This window comes from Anomaloglossus baeobatrachus, chromosome 11 (assembly GCF_048569485.1).
Source record: "Anomaloglossus baeobatrachus isolate aAnoBae1 chromosome 11, aAnoBae1.hap1, whole genome shotgun sequence".
Lineage (NCBI taxonomy): Eukaryota > Metazoa > Chordata > Amphibia > Anura > Aromobatidae > Anomaloglossus > Anomaloglossus baeobatrachus.
This window is the reverse complement of record NC_134363.1, coordinates 134,407,074-134,425,074: the sequence shown is the minus strand read 5'-3', so window position 1 is coordinate 134,425,074 and position 18,001 is coordinate 134,407,074. Positions and strand designations below refer to the sequence as shown.

The 18,001-nt window shown below is 49.1% G+C and overlaps 1 protein-coding gene across 6 annotated transcripts in view; it reads left to right on the top strand.

Annotated features, from left to right (window-relative positions):
* Positions 1-18,001, top strand: part of KCNAB2 (potassium voltage-gated channel subfamily A regulatory beta subunit 2) — a 295,743-nt gene that overhangs the window by 96,929 nt on the left and 180,813 nt on the right. For 4 of the 6 annotated variants that reach the window (XM_075327765.1, XM_075327760.1, XM_075327762.1 and 1 more), the window contains exon 3: positions 5,939-5,980. The exons of the other annotated variants lie outside the window; for them this stretch is intronic. In XM_075327765.1, the coding sequence (XP_075183880.1) occupies positions 5,939-5,980 (42 nt within the window). The remainder of the gene's footprint in view (positions 1-5,938; positions 5,981-18,001) is intronic. 6 annotated transcript variants of the gene reach the window in all.

Here is an 18,001-nt window from a genome sequence, read left to right as displayed (position 1 = left end):
CCTGGCGGCCGCCGGGCCCCTAGCCTCCCGAGCCTGGTCGCAATGGTGACCGTGGTAGTTACGCCCCTGCCTGTAGCCATGTAGACACATAGCTCTGCATAGGAGCTGTATACACAAACAAGCCGGTAAAGGAAGTAGGTTCCTGTTCACTGACAGCTAGCAGAGATCTTGAAAATGTTCCGGAACTGAAGCACAAAAGGCAATAAAATTTAGGTAAAATTTTCATTCATACGCTTTGGAAAACCCCTATAATTGTAGGTGTGATAACGGAGTGTCCTATCCTGGAGCCTTGCACAATCAGCGGCACAAATGAAGCGCTGGCTCTGTAGCTCTGCAGTACCGGACACACATCGCACAGTGCTCTGCCCGGTATTGAAAGGACAGGTCTGCTCCGTTCTGCTGATTGCGGGGGTCAGGTGCCGGCTACCACCAAAAACTGACATACTACATCTGTGTCTACGGATCGCTTCATATAGCGTCCCAATATTCATCAGTTTTGAATTTTCCTCTCTCTTGTATTGAGATAATCAGACGTTCTCCTACTGTTTCCAGGTGGTAAAATATATATAATATATTTATATATATATATATATATATATATATATATATATATATATATATATATATATATATATATATATATTATAATTTTTTTTTTTTTTTTTTGGCCCTGTGAAAGCTAGAAATTAAAAAAAAATTAAGTAGAATTTTTTAGCATCATAATAAACACATTTCAAATTTGCTTCTTTTTTTTTTTTTGCGTATTTTTTTTCCATTGATTTTATGCAAATACATACAAATAAAAATCTGCTTTTTACAGTAGCAGCAAAACCTAGGAGATTCCAGAAATCTCATGCACACACAGTTACTTTTTTTCCACTGACTGACATGGAAAACTGCTGCGTTTTTTAAAGAAGCAGCGTGTCGATTCTTTCAGTGTTTTTTGCTTTTGTCACCATTGAAAGCAATAAGTGAAAAAAAAATAGCTGTTGCTTGCTGCCTGTGCTTTTAGTACGTTTCTTTTTTTTTTTTTTTTTTTTTTTTTATTGCTGCTTTGTTTTGCATTTTTTTTCTTTGCTACGTGTTTCTTTTATGCTGTTTTTTTCCTACATAGTTTTTTGCTATTTTTTTTGCTTATTTTTTTTATTATTTTTTCTGCTGCTTTTTTTTCCTACATTTTCTTTTTGCTACGTTTTTGGTTTTTTTTTTTGCTTAATTTTCTTTTTTTCCGTTTTTTTTCTTTTTTTGCTGCAGCTTTTTTCCTACCTTTTTTTTTCCCCAATCTTTTTTCTTTTGCTTAGTTTTCTTTTTTTTTTTTGTTCAATTTTGTTCTGCGTTTTTTTTTTTTGTTTTTTTTTTTTTTTTTTGCTGCAAATGAAACTAACTTTATTTACACCAAATGCACAGCTTTTTTTTTGTTTTTTACTACTTCCTAGACATCAGGTTTTACTGCAGAAAAAAAATCAGTAACAATTCAGCGTGTGAACAATGATTGATGCTATAACCAGGGTCTTAACCAATCAACTTTCAGTTTTTAAACTGCACTTAGCATGAAAGACTGATTTTTCTTTTAGACAGTTTTTAGAAAAGGGAGAATGGGGAAAAATGTGTACAACCTGTAATTAAAAGGAACCTGTCACATTGTGCATACAGTCCGATCTGGGGACAGCGCGGTATAGAGGAGAAGCTGAGCGGGATGATAGAGGTTTGTTGGAAAAGATCCAGTATAACCCAAGTTTATTCATAGAAATCCCTGGAGTTTGTATGTAGGAGTCCAGTGGGCGGTCCTACTAGTGATTGACAGTTATCTCTACAAACAGTCATACAGGGAAGACTGTAGTCAATCCCTAGTAGCACCGCCCACTGGACTCATGTATACTAACACCAGGGATTTCAAGGAATAAAATGAATCTTTTTCCCACAAAAAAGTGCATTAATTAATCTGCTCCACTCCTCCAGATCCAACATGACATAAAAGAAATATAAAAACCAAACAGAAAAACGCATCCCACCTGCCCCATTTCATTCCATTCACCAAGACGACACGTTACACATCAGAATGACCCAGCATAGTAGCAAATCCATTCTAATATTTTATTTTAGTGCAAACAAAAAAAAAAATATAAAAATTTACAGTAGAAGGTGAAAAACAAATTGGAGCTGAACACGACCGCGTTACTGATATTGCAAAGCTGTAAGTTGGTGGAGTGTTCAAGATACATTGAAGAAAGACTAAGAGAAATGCCGGCACCTCCATAAAATATACAAAGTGTCTATTATTGGAACATGATAAATGTCGAGCCACGTGGGGCCCAGCGTTCCTGACCTTTTAGTTGTTTTGTTGCGCCTGAAACCCATTAGACGCTGGGCACCATGTGGCGCCACAATTTTTAATTCATGTTCCAATAAAGAAGATACTTTTTATCTAATATAGAAAGCGGAGTGTATGTGTGTGTATGTATATAATAATAATAATAATTTATTCATTTATATAGCACTATTAATTCAACAGCGCTTTACATACATCAGCAACACTGTCCCCATTGGGGCTCACAATCTAGGTTCCCTATCAGTATATTTTTGAATTGTGGGAGGAAACCCACGCAAACACAGGGAGAACATACAAACTCCTTGCAGATGGTGTCCTTGGTGGGATTTGAACCGAGGACCCCACCGCTGCAAGACTGCAGTGCTAACCACTGAGCCACTGTGCCGCCCCCATGTATATGTGTATGTGTGTGTGCGCATGCAAGGAATCTGCTCTGTCGCATCTACAATTACTAAAATTTGACTCAGAGAACGTCATAGACCAGTCATGGCAAACGTTTTACAGGCCGAGTGCCCAAACTGTAGCCCTAAACCCATTTTTTTTTTCCGAAGTGCCAACCAATCCTATTATGTAAATAGTTGATTTTAACCTTACCTTTGCAGTCTTCTCTTCTCCTCAGCAGGGGGCATCACGCTCATGCATGCTTACCACACATTGAAGCTGAGCCCTTTCCAGACACAGCAGTTGGATTGATCTTTCTGGAAAAAATTGCAGCATATTAGACAGAGATGTTAGCCTGGAATGCAATCAGATGTCACCCTGTAATCCACATTTACATTTCAAAGTCTGAACATCTTGAAATCCCATAAAGACGTACGAGTTGCTCCCCTCCCCCTTCATTGTGTAGTTATGTCCCCCTTCCTGGGCCACTTCCTGGTAAACATGTCCCCCATCCTGATATATATTTCCTACATTCTGGTATATTTGTCCACATCATGGCCCTATCCTGGTAAATGTACCCCATCCCAGCATATTCCCCATCCTGGTAAATGTACCCCATTCCTGGTAAATGTACCCCATCCTGGTAAATGTATCCCATCCTGGCATGTTCCCCCATGCTGTTAAATGACCCCATCCTGGTAAATGTACCTCATCCAGGCATGTTCGCTTATCCTGGTAAATGTCCCCTTTCCTAGTAAATGTATCCCATCCTGATAAATGTCACCCTTCCTGCTAAATGTTCCCCATCCTGGCATTTTTCCTCATCCTGGCATGTTCATGTACCCCCATCCTTTCATGTTTCTTCCCCATTCTGGTAAATGTATCCCCCCATCCTGGTAAATGTATCCCCCATACTGGTAAATGTACCCCTTCCTGCTAAATGTACCCCATCCTGGCATGTTTTCCCCCATCCTTGCATGTTTCCCCCATCCTTGCAGCCATGTCTCCCCCATCTTTGCATATTTCTCTCCCTCTTTGCACGTTTCTCTCCATCTTTGCACGTTTCCCCATCCTTGCAGCCGTGTTTGCCCCGTGCTCTCCATGTTTGCCCCGTGCTCTGTATGCCCCGTGCTCTGTATGCCCCGTGCTCTGTATGCCCCGTGCTCTGTATGCCCCGTGCTCTGTATGCCCCGTGCTCTGTATGCCCCGTGCTCTGTATGCCCCGTGCTCTGTATGCCCCGTGCTCTGTATGCCCCGTGCTCTGTATGCCCCGTGCTCTGTATGCCCCGTGCTCTGTATGCCCCGTGCTCTGTATGCCCCGTGCTCTGTATGCCCCGTGCTCTGTATGCCCCGTGCTCTGTATGCCCCGTGCTCTCCATGTTTTCCCCGTGCTCTGTATGCCCCGTGCTCTCCATGTTTTCCCCGTGCTCTGTATGCCCCGTGCTCTCCATGTTTGCCCCGTGCTGGCTCTGTCCCCCCACACCTTGGCACAGCCGTGCACACAGCTTAAAAATAAAAAAAAACTCACCTTCTAGCACTCGCTCCTCTGCTGCGCGCCACTGCGTCCTCAGTCACTTCATTTCCGCGCGGCCACAAAACGCCGACGCCGCCTACTGACCCTCCTTCGTCTCCTAGGCAACAGGCCTGCAGCCCAGGAGAGGAGGCGTGTCAGAGCGAGGAGAGCTGTCTCCTCTGCTAAACACCACTTTGAACTGCTGTCGCGATCACACTGGCAGTTCAAAGTGGCTGATTGTGGCGACAGCGCACGTGCCAGCAAAAAGGGCTCTGCGTGTCCAGTCTGGCACGCGTGCTATAGGTTCGCCATCACTGTCATAGACTATCTATTGAGGGGAAAACTTAACCCCGCGCTTTAGTTATTCTCCAAGAAACTGGTTACATTAAAGTCATTGGAGCTGGGAACGGATCAGTTATTATAGACTCCTATTATGGACAAAGACACATACACACACACACACACACACACACACACACACACACACACACACACACACACACTATATACATACACACACACTCACACACACACACTATATACATACACACACACACACACACTATATACACACACACACACACACTATATATACACACACACACACACACACACACACACACACACACACACACTATACACACACACACACACACACACACAGAGACAGACACACAGAGAAAGAGATACACTCATGGAGACAGCCACACAGAGAGAACCCCACACACAGAGAGAGACAGACACACAGAGAGACTCTCTCTCACAGACACACATACACACACACAGACACACACACACAGAGACACAGACACACACACAAAGATACACACACACACACACAAAGACACACACACACAGACACACACACACAAAGAGACACACACACAAAGAGACACACACACACACACACAAAGAGACACACACACACAAAGAGACACTCATCGCTCTGCTGCTATTTTACTACAGGTCATTAATAGGAGCTGTGATTGGTTGCTATAGGCAACGAAGGACATTCTTAGTATAAGAAGCTTCTGTGTGAGGTAATATGATTTTGGTAGAGAGACGGAGAGACGGGCAGGGAAAGAGAAACAGACGGCGAGTGGGAGAGAGACACAGTTACTATCCCGAGCAATGCCGGGTACTACAGCTAGTATTTTATAAAGGTAATGGCATTTCTCTTTTTCTATAAAAAAAAATAAAAAAATCCCTTTTTGTACACATTATTGCTGATAAAGGCTTGAAAAAGCTTCTAAAACACACTTGCGCATCACCAAACAAAGACAGATATTGACTAGCTGCAGATGTCAAATCCTCTCCACAGCTCGGTTCTGCGTGGATTTTTTGCGTCATGTGAATGACATTTGGTAAATGCTCCAGTTTGCTGTATTACGCTCCAGGTCCTGCCCTGAATGTCCGGACTGTATGGTTGCAGTGTATCCGCCTGGTGTGAGGATGCCCTGATACAGAAGGGTTCCTATTCTTACAGTGGCTATTCTCTAATATACAAGTATGTCTTATATAGCGTCAGAGGTACACATCCCCCCCAGCCCTTGCCCCTCCTGGCCATGTCCATTTTCTCATTTTTCACTAGGTGGCGCTGTTGTAGCTGTACTGATGCAGGGTGCGCAGTAAATAAGCAGCGCTCAGAGATGAGTTTTCAGAATTTGTAATGTGATGTGTGGCATCTTTCTCTCTTTTCCTTCATGCTTCCCAAGTGCTCGATATGGGAGTCCCAAACGCCAACTTCAGTTTTACAGGTACCACGGATTCTGTGTTGTTATTGTTTTTCCTTCATCTTTTTTCATACGTTTGTGTCTGGGTTTATCTGTGTCTATTTTGTGTGTGGTTTTTTTTTTTCCATCAGTGTTTCATAAGCCAAAGAAAAAAAAACTGGACGGAGGTTTTTGCTGTAGTAAACAAACAATAGACAACACATTTGCTGGACCCATTCACATAATGGGGAGTTCTGTCCACTAAATGGACTTAAATTGGACTGAGATGCCGCCCTGAAACTCCATAACAAGAACAGCTAGGAACTAGTGATGGGTAATCCCAGAGTGTAAGGCTATGTGCCCACGGGAGAAAGTAACTACGGAATTTGCTGCGAAAACCTGCAGATTTTCCAGATAAATCCCCGGGTTTACGCAAGTACACTCCCCATGTTATCCTATGGGATTTTGGGAGTGCTGTATCAATACTGCGGTATTTGTGGCTGCGGAATATGCTGCGGATTTCCTGCAGCCGCACAGAACTGCATGTCAATTATTCATGCGGAATTATCTGCGGAATTCCTGCCTTTCCACTATGGAGATACAGGGCGAGAATTCCGCACGAAATCCGCACTGTTTCCGCAAGTTTAAGCTGCTTTCACACTACGTTTTTTTAACATGCCTCATGAAAGTTTTTTTGCTGCAAAAGCGGATCCTGTTTTTGCAAAGAGAAACGCATGCAAACGCAAGTGTTATGTTACAGGATCCTGTCACTTGAAGTTTATGGGCGGGCATTGGAGTCATGTGATCGGGAGTGAGGCGAACTGAACATGACAGACTGGAAATTCAGACGCAGCTGGGGGCAAAAGAGGGAGGAGAGAGAAAAAGAGAGGAGGAGCGAGCGGAAGAGGAGGAGCGAGCGGAAGAGGAGGAGCGAGCAGAAGAGGAGGAGCGAGGGGAAGAGGAGGAGCGAGGGGAAGAGGAGGAGGAGAGAGAGCATAGCAGGGAGAAGAGAGGCAAAGAGAGGAGAGAGGCAAAGAGAGGAGAGGAGAGAGACTGTGATCACGCCAGGCTGGTTTCTGACCAAGCAGGATCCTGTCTATCAGCATGCCAGCATTCACATGCGTTTCTGTGCTGTTTAGTCAGGATCCAGCAATTTGCAGTATTTGGACGCAGCTCAAAAACGCTACAAGTAGCGTTTTTGAAAAAAGTTAAAAAACTGCAAGTCGCTGGATCCTCACTATAACGCACGCAAACGCAGGTGAACGCATGTTGACGAGAGTCCATTGCAAATGCATTGAAATGAAAACGCAGGGGAAGAGGAGGAGGAGAGAGGGGAAGAGGAGGAGGAGAGAGGGGAAGAGGAGGAGGAGAGAGGGGAAGAGGAGGAGGAGAGAGGGGAAGAGGAGGAGGAGAGAGGGGAAGAGGAGGAGGAGAGAGGGGAAGAGGAGGAGGAGAGAGGGGAAGAGGAGGAGGAGAGAGGGGAAGAGGAGGAGGAGAGAGGGGAAGAGGAGGAGGAGAGAGGGGAAGAGGAGGAGGAGGAGGAGAGAGGGGAAGAGGAGGAGGAGGAGAGAGGGGAAGAGGAGGAGGAGGAGAGAGGGGAAGAGGAGGAGGAGGAGAGAGGGGAAGAGGAGGAGGAGGAGAGAGGGGAAGAGGAGGAGGAGGAGAGAGGGGAAGAGGAGGAGGAGGAGAGAGGGGAAGAGGAGGAGGAGGAGAGAGGGGAAGAGGAGGAGGAGGAGAGAGGGGAAGAGGAGGAGGAGGAGAGAGGGGAAGAGGAGGAGGAGGAGAGAGGGGAAGAGGAGGAGGAGGAGAGAGGGGAAGAGGAGGAGGAGGAGAAGAGAGGGGAAGAGGAGGAGGAGGAGGAGAGAGGGGAAGAGGAGGAGGAGGAGGAGAGAGGGGAAGAGGAGGAGGAGGAGGAGAGAGGGGAAGAGGAGGAGGAGGAGGAGAGAGGGGAAGAGGAGGAGGAGGAGAGAGGGGAAGAGGAGGAGGAGGAGAGAGGGGAAGAGGAGGAGGAGGAGAGAGGGGAAGAGGAGGAGGAGGAGAGAGGGGAAGAGGAGGAAGAGGAGAGAGGGGAAGAGGAGGAGGAGGAGGAGAGAGGGGAAGAGGAGGAGGAGGAGGAGAGAGGGGAAGAGGAGGAGGAGGAGGAGGAGAGAGGGGAAGAGGAGGAGGAGGAGGAGGAGAGAGGGGAAGAGGAGGAGGAGGAGGAGGAGAGAGGGGAAGAGGAGGAGGAGGAGAGAGGGGAAGAGGAGGAGGAGGAGAGAGGGGAAGAGGAGGAGGAGGAGAGAGGGGAAGAGGAGGAGGAGGAGAGAGGGGAAGAGGAGGAGGAGGAGGAGAGAGGGGAAGAGGAGGAGGAGGAGAGAGGGGAAGAGGAGGAGGAGGAGGAGAGAGGGGAAGAGGAGGAGGAGGAGGAGAGAGGGGAAGAGGAGGAGGAGGAGGAGAGAGGGGAAGAGGAGGAGGAGGAGGAGAGAGGGGAGGAGGAGGAGGAGGAGGAGAGAGGGGAAGAGGAGGAGGAGGAGGAGAGAGGGGAAGAGGAGGAGGAGGAGAGAGGGGAAGAGGAGGAGGAGGAGAGAGGGGAAGAGGAGGAGGAGGAGAGAGCATAGCGGGGAAGAGGAGGAGGAGAGAGAGCATAGCGGGGAAGAGGAGGAGGAGAGAGAGCATAGCGGGGAAGAGGAGGAGAGAGAGAGCATAGCGGGGAAGAGGAGGAGGAGAGAGAGCATAGCGGGGAAGAGGAGGAGGAGAGAGAGCATAGCAGGGAGAAGAGAGGCAAAGAGAGGAGAGAGGCAAACAGAGGAGAGGAGAGAGACTGTGATCACGCCAGGCTGGTTTCTGACCAAGCAGGATCCTGTCTATCAGCATGCCAGCATTCACATGCGTTTCTGTGCTGTTTAGTCAGGATCCAGCAATTTGCAGTATATGGACGCAGCTCAAAAACGCTACAAGTAGCGTTTTTGAAAAAAGTTAAAAAACTGCAAGTCGCTGGATCCTCACTATAACGCACGCAAACGCAGGTGAACGCATGTTGACGCGAGTCCATTGCAAATGCATTGAAATGAAAACGCAGGGGAAGAGGAGGAGGAGAGAGGGGAAGAGGAGGAGGAGAGAGGGGAAGAGGAGGAGGAGAGAGGGGAAGAGGAGGAGGAGAGAGGGGAAGAGGAGGAGGAGAGAGGGGAAGAGGAGGAGGAGAGAGGGGAAGAGGAGGAGGAGAGAGGGGAAGAGGAGGAGGAGAGAGGGGAAGAGGAGGAGGAGAGAGGGGAAGAGGAGGAGGAGAGAGGGGAAGAGGAGGAGGAGAGAGGGGAAGAGGAGGAGGAGGAGGAGAGAGGGGAAGAGGAGGAGGAGGAGAGAGGGGAAGAGGAGGAGGAGGAGAGAGGGGAAGAGGAGGAGGAGGAGAGAGGGGAAGAGGAGGAGGAGGAGAGAGGGGAAGAGGAGGAGGAGGAGAGAGGGGAAGAGGAGGAGGAGGAGAGAGGGGAAGAGGAGGAGGAGGAGAGAGGGGAAGAGGAGGAGGAGGAGAGAGGGGAAGAGGAGGAGGAGGAGAAGAGAGGGGAAGAGGAGGAGGAGGAGGAGAGAGGGGAAGAGGAGGAGGAGGAGGAGAGAGGGGAAGAGGAGGAGGAGGAGGAGAGAGGGGAAGAGGAGGAGGAGGAGGAGAGAGGGGAAGAGGAGGAGGAGGAGGAGAGAGGGGAAGAGGAGGAGGAGGAGAGAGGGGAAGAGGAGGAGGAGGAGAGAGGGGAAGAGGAGGAGGAGGAGGAGAGAGGGGAAGAGGAGGAGGAGGAGAGAGGGGAAGAGGAGGAAGAGGAGAGAGGGGAAGAGGAGGAGGAGGAGGAGAGAGGGGAAGAGGAGGAGGAGGAGGAGAGAGGGGAAGAGGAGGAGGAGGAGGAGGAGAGAGGGGAAGAGGAGGAGGAGGAGGAGGAGAGAGGGGAGAAGAGGAGGAGGAGGAGGAGGAGAGAGGGGAAGAGGAGGAGGAGGAGAGAGGGGAAGAGGAGGAGGAGGAGAGAGGGGAAGAGGAGGAGGAGGAGAGAGGGGAAGAGGAGGAGGAGGAGAGAGGGGAAGAGGAGGAGGAGGAGGAGAGAGGGGAAGAGGAGGAGGAGGAGAGAGGGGAAGAGGAGGAGGAGGAGGAGAGAGGGGAAGAGGAGGAGGAGGAGGAGAGAGGGGAAGAGGAGGAGGAGGAGGAGAGAGGGGAAGAGGAGGAGGAGGAGGAGAGAGGGGAAGAGGAGGAGGAGGAGGAGAGAGGGGAGGAGGAGGAGGAGGAGGAGAGAGGGGAAGAGGAGGAGGAGGAGGAGAGAGGGGAAGAGGAGGAGGAGGAGAGAGGGGAAGAGGAGGAGGAGGAGAGAGGGGAAGAGGAGGAGGAGGAGAGAGCATAGCGGGGAAGAGGAGGAGGAGAGAGAGCATAGCGGGGAAGAGGAGGAGGAGAGAGAGCATAGCGGGGAAGAGGAGGAGAGAGAGAGCATAGCGGGGAAGAGGAGGAGGAGAGAGAGCATAGCGGGGAAGAGGAGGAGGAGAGAGAGCATAGCAGGGAGAAGAGAGGCAAAGAGAGGAGAGAGGCAAACAGAGGAGAGGAGAGAGACTGTGATCACGCCAGGCTGGTTTCTGACCAAGCAGGATCCTGTCTATCAGCATGCCAGCATTCACATGCGTTTCTGTGCTGTTTAGTCAGGATCCAGCAATTTGCAGTATATGGACGCAGCTCAAAAACGCTACAAGTAGCGTTTTTGAAAAAAGTTAAAAAACTGCAAGTCGCTGGATCCTCACTATAACGCACGCAAACGCAGGTGAACGCATGTTGACGCGAGTCCATTGCAAATGCATTGAAATGAAAACGCAGGGGAAGAGGAGGAGGAGAGAGGGGAAGAGGAGGAGGAGAGAGGGGAAGAGGAGGAGGAGAGAGGGGAAGAGGAGGAGGAGAGAGGGGAAGAGGAGGAGGAGAGAGGGGAAGAGGAGGAGGAGAGAGGGGAAGAGGAGGAGGAGAGAGGGGAAGAGGAGGAGGAGAGAGGGGAAGAGGAGGAGGAGAGAGGGGAAGAGGAGGAGGAGAGAGGGGAAGAGGAGGAGGAGAGAGGGGAAGAGGAGGAGGAGAGAGGGGAAGAGGAGGAGGAGAGAGGGGAAGAGGAGGAGGAGGAGAGAGGGGAAGAGGAAGAGGAGGAGGAGGAGAGAGGGGAAGAGGAGGAGGAGGAGAGAGGGGAAGAGGAGGAGGAGGAGAGAGGGGAAGAGGAAGAGGAGGAGGAGGAGAGAGGGGAAGAGGAGGAGGAGGAGAGAGGGGAAGAGGAGGAGGAGGAGAGAGGGGAAGAGGAGGAGGAGAGAGGGGAAGAGGAGGAGGAGAGAGGGGAAGAGGAGGAGGAGAGAGGGGAAGAGGAGGAGGAGGAGAGAGGGGAAGAGGAAGAGGAGGAGGAGGAGAGAGGGGAAGAGGAGGAGGAGGAGAGAGGGGAAGAGGAGGAGGAGGAGAGAGGGGAAGAGGAAGAGGAGGAGGAGGAGAGAGGGGAAGAGGAGGAGGAGGAGAGAGGGGAAGAGGAGGAGGAGGAGAGAGGGAAGAGGAGGAGGAGGAGAGAGGGGAAGAGGAGGAGGAGGAGAGAGGGGAAGAGGAGGAGGAGGAGAGAGGGGAAGAGGAGGAGGAGGAGAGAGGGGAAGAGGAGGAGGAGGAGAGAGGGGAAGAGGAGGAGGAGGAGAGAGGGGAAGAGGAGGAGGAGGAGAGAGGGGAAGAGGAGGAGGAGGAGAGAGGGGAAGAGGAGGAGGAGGAGAGAAGGGAAGAGGAGGAGGAGGAGAGAGGGGAAGAGGAGGAGGAGGAGAGAGGGGAAGAGGAGGAGGAGGAGAGAGGGGAAGAGGAGGAGGAGGAGAGAGGGGAAGAGGAGGAGGAGGAGAGAGGGGAAGAGGAGAGAGGGGAAGAGGAGGAGGAGGAGAGAGGGGAAGAGGAGGAGGAGGAGAGAGGGGAAGAGGAGGAGGAGGAGAGAGGGGAAGAGGAGGAGGAGGAGGAGAGAGGGGAAGAGGAGGAGAGAGGGGAAGAGGAGGAGGAGGAGAGAGGGGAAGAGGAGGAGGAGGAGAGAGGAAAAGAGGAGGAGGAGGAGGAGAGAGGGGAAGAGGAGGAGGAGGAGGAGAGAGGGGAAGAGGAGGAGGAGGAGGAGAGAGGGGAAGAGGAGGAGGAGGAGGAGAGAGGGGAAGAGGAGGAGGAGGAGGAGAGAGGGGAAGAGGAGGAGGAGGAGGAGAGAGGGGAAGAGGAGGAGGAGGAGGAGAGAGGGGAAGAGGAGGAGGAGGAGGAGGAGAGAGGGAAGAGGAGGAGGAGGAGGAGAGAGGGGAAGAGGAGGAGGAGGAGGAGAGAGGGGAAGAGGAGGAGGAGGAGGAGAGAGGGGAAGAGGAGGAGGAGGAGGAGAGAGGGGAAGAGGAGGAGGAGGAGGAGAGAGGGGAAGAGGAGGAGGAGGAGAGAGGGGAAGAGGAGGAGGAGGAGAGAGGGGAAGAGGAGGAGGAGGAGGAGAGAGGGGAAGAGGAGGAGGAGGAGGAGAGAGGGGAAGAGGAGGAGGAGGAGGAGAGAGGGGAAGAGGAGGAGGAGGAGGAGAGAGGGGAAGAGGAGGAGGAGGAGGAGAGAGGGGAAGAGGAGGAGGAGGAGGAGGAGAGAGGGGAAGAGGAGGAGGAGGAGGAGAGAGGGGAAGAGGAGGAGGAGGAGGAGAGAGGGGAAGAGGAGGAGGAGGAGGAGAGAGGGGAAGAGGAGGAGGAGGAGGAGAGAGGGGAAGAGGAGGAGGAGGAGGAGAGAGGGGAAGAGGAGGAGGAGGAGAGAGGGGAAGAGGAGGAGGAGGAGAGAGGGGAAGAGGAGGAGGAGGAGAGAGGGGAAGAGGAGGAGGAGGAGAGAGGGGAGGAGAGAGGGGAGGAGAGAGGGGAAGAGGAGGAGGAGGAGGAGAGAGGGGAAGAGGAGGAGGAGGAGGAGAGAGGGGAAGAGGAGGAGGAGGAGGAGAGAGGGGAAGAGGAGGAGGAGGAGGAGAGAGGGGAAGAGGAGGAGGAGGAGGAGAGAGGGGAAGAGGAGGAGGAGGAGAGAGGGGAAGAGGAGGAGGAGGAGGAGAGAGGGGAAGAGGAGGAGAGAGGGGAAGAGGAGGAGAGAGGGGAAGAGGAGGAGGAGGAGGAGAGAGGGGAAGAGGAGGAGGAGGAGGAGAGAGGGGAAGAGGAGGAGGAGGAGGAGAGAGGGGAAGAGGAGGAGGAGGAGGAGAGAGGGGAAGAGGAGGAGGAGGAGGAGAGAGGGGAAGAGGAGGAGGAGGAGGAGAGAGGGGAAGAGGAGGAGGAGGAGGAGAGAGGGGAAGAGGAGGAGGAGGAGGAGAGAGGGGAAGAGGAGGAGGAGAGAGAGCATAGCGGGGAAGAGGAGGAGGAGAGAGAGCATAGCGGGGAAGAGGAGGAGGAGAGAGAGCATAGCGGGGAAGAGGAGGAGGAGAGAGAGCATAGCAGGGAGAAGAGAGGCAAAGAGAGGAGAGAGGCAAACAGAGGAGAGGAGAGAGACTGTGATCACGCCAGGCTGGTTTCTGACCAAGCAGGATCCTGTCTATCAGCATGCCAGCATTCACATGCGTTTGCATGCTGTTTAGTCAGGATCCAGCAATTTGCAGTATATGGACGCAGCTCAAAAACGCTACAAGTAGCGTTTTTGAAAAAAGTAAAAAAACTGCAAGTCGCTGGATCCTCACTATAACGCACGCAAACGCAGGTGAACGCATGTTGACGCGAGTCCATTGCAAATGCATTGAAATGAAAACGCATTTGCACTGGATCCGTTTTTGCGTTAAAAAACGTTCAGGGCGCATGTTAAAAAAAACGTAGTGTGAAAGCAGCCTTACCGCAACAATTCCGCAGAAATACCGCATCAATGGATAGCTGCTGCGTGAACCTGCGGAAATACCTGCAGAAAAGTCCGCAGGTACGATCTCAAGTGGGCACATTGCCTAAAAAGTCCAGATCCGCGCAAGATATCTAGTATCCGTACATTTAGCCATCTCCAGGTAACTATCTTACCCAGGTAATTAAAAAAAAAAATAAAGAAAAATAAAGAAAATAGAAATAATGTAGGAGGGTTATACTTACTGAATCTGCCGCACGGCTGTAACTCCACTTCCAGGGACGCTCATTACCCTCATACATATTCACTGCTTCCCCCGCCCTCCGGTCCCTACACTAATTTTTTTATTTAGTTATTTGTACACCACTGTGCCCATGCACACAGTGTGTGTGATTCCAAGCAGCCAGACACTGTCACACAGGATGGGGGCGCGGTCTGACTTCAACCAATCAGAAGCGCCGGTGGGCGGGGGAAGCCATGAATATGCATGAGGGTAATGAGCAGCCCTGGAAATAGTGTTACGCTCCTTCTCTAATGACCCTAGCCCTCTCTACCACTATTTTTAAAGCACAATATTTGGGTCCACCGTAGACTTATAAGGGGATTGGTGTCCGGCCAGATATCCAGGATATTTTCCTGTCCCAAACCGTGTTTTCTTTTTATTTTTTTAAATCTAGTTGGATCTGCCGATTCCGGATATCTGCGGCTTCGCCCATCACTACTTGAGACACCTCCATCCAATTTCTTTTTTTTCTGTAAGGGAAATCTAATAACGCAAATAATGCACAGATAGTGAAAATGGAAACACAGGGCACAAACGGTTGCAAAGTGAACACTGATGTGCGAGTGTGAATAAGGGCTTATTTCTATGTGATTCATGCATCATTTTCTTATTAAAAGATTAAATCCATCTTTGCATCTAATCTTTTATGCATCCAAAATGGAAACAAAGTAAAATCTACTTCTGTTTTGCATCTCCAGCTCCCATACAGACCTATATGTCTTACTGCCAACTGGCATCTAATTCTTTGCTAAACTCCACACTGCAAGTTAACAGAAATAAGGGGCCAATAAAAGGCAGCATGATGGTAAAATCAGAATGCACAGAGTGTTTTTAAAGGGAATCTGTCAGCAGATTTTTAATACTTCACCTGAGAGCAGCATGAGGTAGGCAAAGAGATCCTGAATCCAACTATTAATCACTTAGAATACTGGGTGCAACCGTTCTAATACAATCAAAACTTTTTGATTTAGCCATGTAGCAGAGCTGAGAGAGCTGTCCTGCCCACACCAGGCTCTCTATAGAGATTATACATTGACAGCGAGGTGTCAATTACAGCAGGGGGTGCTGGACTGCCCTGCATCTGACATTGTAGTCCAGCAATGATAATCACTAGGTGATAAAACCTTTAGTTTAAAGGGACTTTGTCAGTAGATATCTGCAATGTAACCTGAAAACAGCATGCTGCAAGTGTTAAAACAAAGACTTCAGCCCTGTGTCTGTTATCTCAGTCTTTTTTTGTTTACCTACAATCTTAGCTTAAGACTCTTATCTTTATCATTAGTGGGTCTCAGCAGTGTGTGTTATAATCTGATTCCACCCCCATCTGAGATTAGCAGCTTCTGTCTATGGAAATGTGCACTGAAAGCCAGGTATGGATGGGGGCTGCTCTCACAGCTCTGCTACATGCAAAATCTCAAATCTTTCAATGTGTCAGAACGGCTGCACACTGTAATCTAAGTGATACGTAATTGAACTCTGGGCCTCTTTGCCTACACCATGCTGCTCTCAGATGAAGTAGCAAAACCTGCTGACAAATTCCCTTTAAGTAAACAAAAACACACAGCCTGATAAGAGAGACATGGTTGATTTTTGTTTTTCAACCCCTACAGCATACTGTCCTCAGATTACATAGCAAAAACCTGCTGACAGATTCACTTTAATCTGTTTTTATGGAGGCACATAGGTTTGTATAGGGGCTGGAGATAAAAATTAGAAGATTTACTAACTTGTAAAGTTTCATAATTTTTCACTTTAGAGGCATTGGAACAAAAAAAAACAAAATTGTTGTAGAGATGAACTCGACCCATTAAAACTGTACATCGATATTTTGCAATCTTGTGGAATAATGTAACTAAATGACTGTTTTCTTCTGTGATATGCGGTAGCCTGTGTGTGAATCTGGTTCCTCTCTCCCTGTGGTCGTATTAGATAATGCCTAAAATAAGCCTGAAAAAAACAAACCTAATTGCAGCTAAAAATCGGTGAACATTTTAACATTTTTGTGAGATCATGGAGCGTTAAGGACCAGAAACATAAAAGTACAAAACATCCAGCCTCGTTGTATATAACTACTGTGTATATATACAACAGTCTCCGCACAGAAAACCTATAGTAGTTATGATAGAGGGCAGAGATATCGCCACCCTCACCTTCCCCTATACTTACATTGGTCTGCACAGTGCTTCCTCTACTGGAGCAGCAGCCTGTGCTGCAGAGCTGAACTCCATAGGTAATTAGTCCCAATTGGTGACCATTTTAGTATTTGGCTTTTGAGTACTTGAACCAGCGGCATATATCATCAGTCCCGTGAATGATGTTCCTACAGTCACACACCTGTGTCTTCTTTCAGGTCACTTACATGACAGCTCGTTTTGTATCTTCATATCTAGAATAACAAATTCGTCCTTTTTAGGATACGGTTCCACTTATGCATAGCTTGTGATGCGAGCGCGTCGGAAGCGATATGCTAATGACCCTCTTCTGCGAGTGTGAGCCGAGGGTCGTGCGAGCGTGATGTGATCTTGCGATCGGCTCACAGCTGCGGAGAAGAGGGAGTGAGCTTTTTCTCCACATCTCCTCTGCAGCCTGTCTCTGCGTTTATCTCCCTGCAGTTGGATGACATGCGAGTGCAGTACGATGTTTCACATGCTCCCATAGACTTGTATGGGGGTGTGCGTGAGCCGAGAATCGCTGCCAAACGCAGCATGTTGCGATTCATTTTTCAAGCCGATATGGCATGAGAAATCAATCACAGATGGACACTGCCCATAGTTTTGCACTGGTGCGAGTGCAATCCGATATTTTATTGGATTGCAGTCGTCTGTGAAAAACACATGTGGAACCAAACCCTTAGGGTTTCTCTTTTTTCAAAAATTCACTTGTCACCTCCAGAAACATACCTGTCTGTATAGTGGTCATCTGCAGGTAAATGGCATTTACATCACGTCTTGTATCTCACTGGAGCAGAGGCTACCGGGAGAAAACAAAGCTACGTATTTCCTCCCTGCAGCCGCTTGCTTAAAGACATTGGATCAGTGCAGGGAGCTCTAACAGTCAATGCTCACAATATACTGAGTGTCCTGTGATCATTCCTGGTGATTGACAGTCTGTTCTGTGTCGTGTATGTGCGCAGTTCAACACCCTGATGACTGGAAGCAAGAGGCTGCAGGGAGAATATGACTTAATTTTCTCCCCACAGCTGCTACTCCTGAAAAATGTAAATGCTATTTTCTTGCAGATTACAACTCCATATGTAGATAAATAGCGTTTCGGGAGGAGAAAGGTTCCCTTTTAAGTGGAGTAAGTATTTAAGTATTATTTGTAACAATCAGTCTACAGAGCATATACCCTGGCTGATTTACCATTCCTAGGAACACTCGCGATAATCATGCAGTGTAAACAGGCTGTCAATCAACCGAAGCAGCAGCAAAATGTGCGTTCTTAGGAGGAAATTATTTTGCTTAAAAATCATTTTGCTCAGCAACACATCCATCTGGGTAAGCAGGGACTGCGCTGCCAAGAGCAATGATAGTCTTTGGTACTAGGTCCTTCTGTGCATATATCATTCCTGTGTGCATCGGGCATGCTTGGGCAATGCAAATTGGCTATTAAGTGACCACTGATGAGCAAATCTAGTCAAATAATTCAATAACACAATTCCCTACAACGTCACCCCAGCAAAAATGCAGCATTACACCGTGTCTCTTGATATGAGAAGGTTGCATGATAGGACAGGTCCACGGGAGTGAGAAACCCTCTTTGTAGCCATTCTCCACTTTAGGCTATGTGCGTACTAGAAAGTGCCTTTTTCTTAAGGAAAATCCAGACCCTCTTAAAGAATCCAGCACCCGCGGTAAAAAAAAATGCAACGAAATCCGCATTCAGTTTTCCGCAGGTTGGTCCCTGCGAATTTTTACCATTATCTATGGCAAAAACTGCAGGTACCTGCAGAAAAGAAGTGACATGCTCATTAATTCCGCAGCGGAAAATCCGC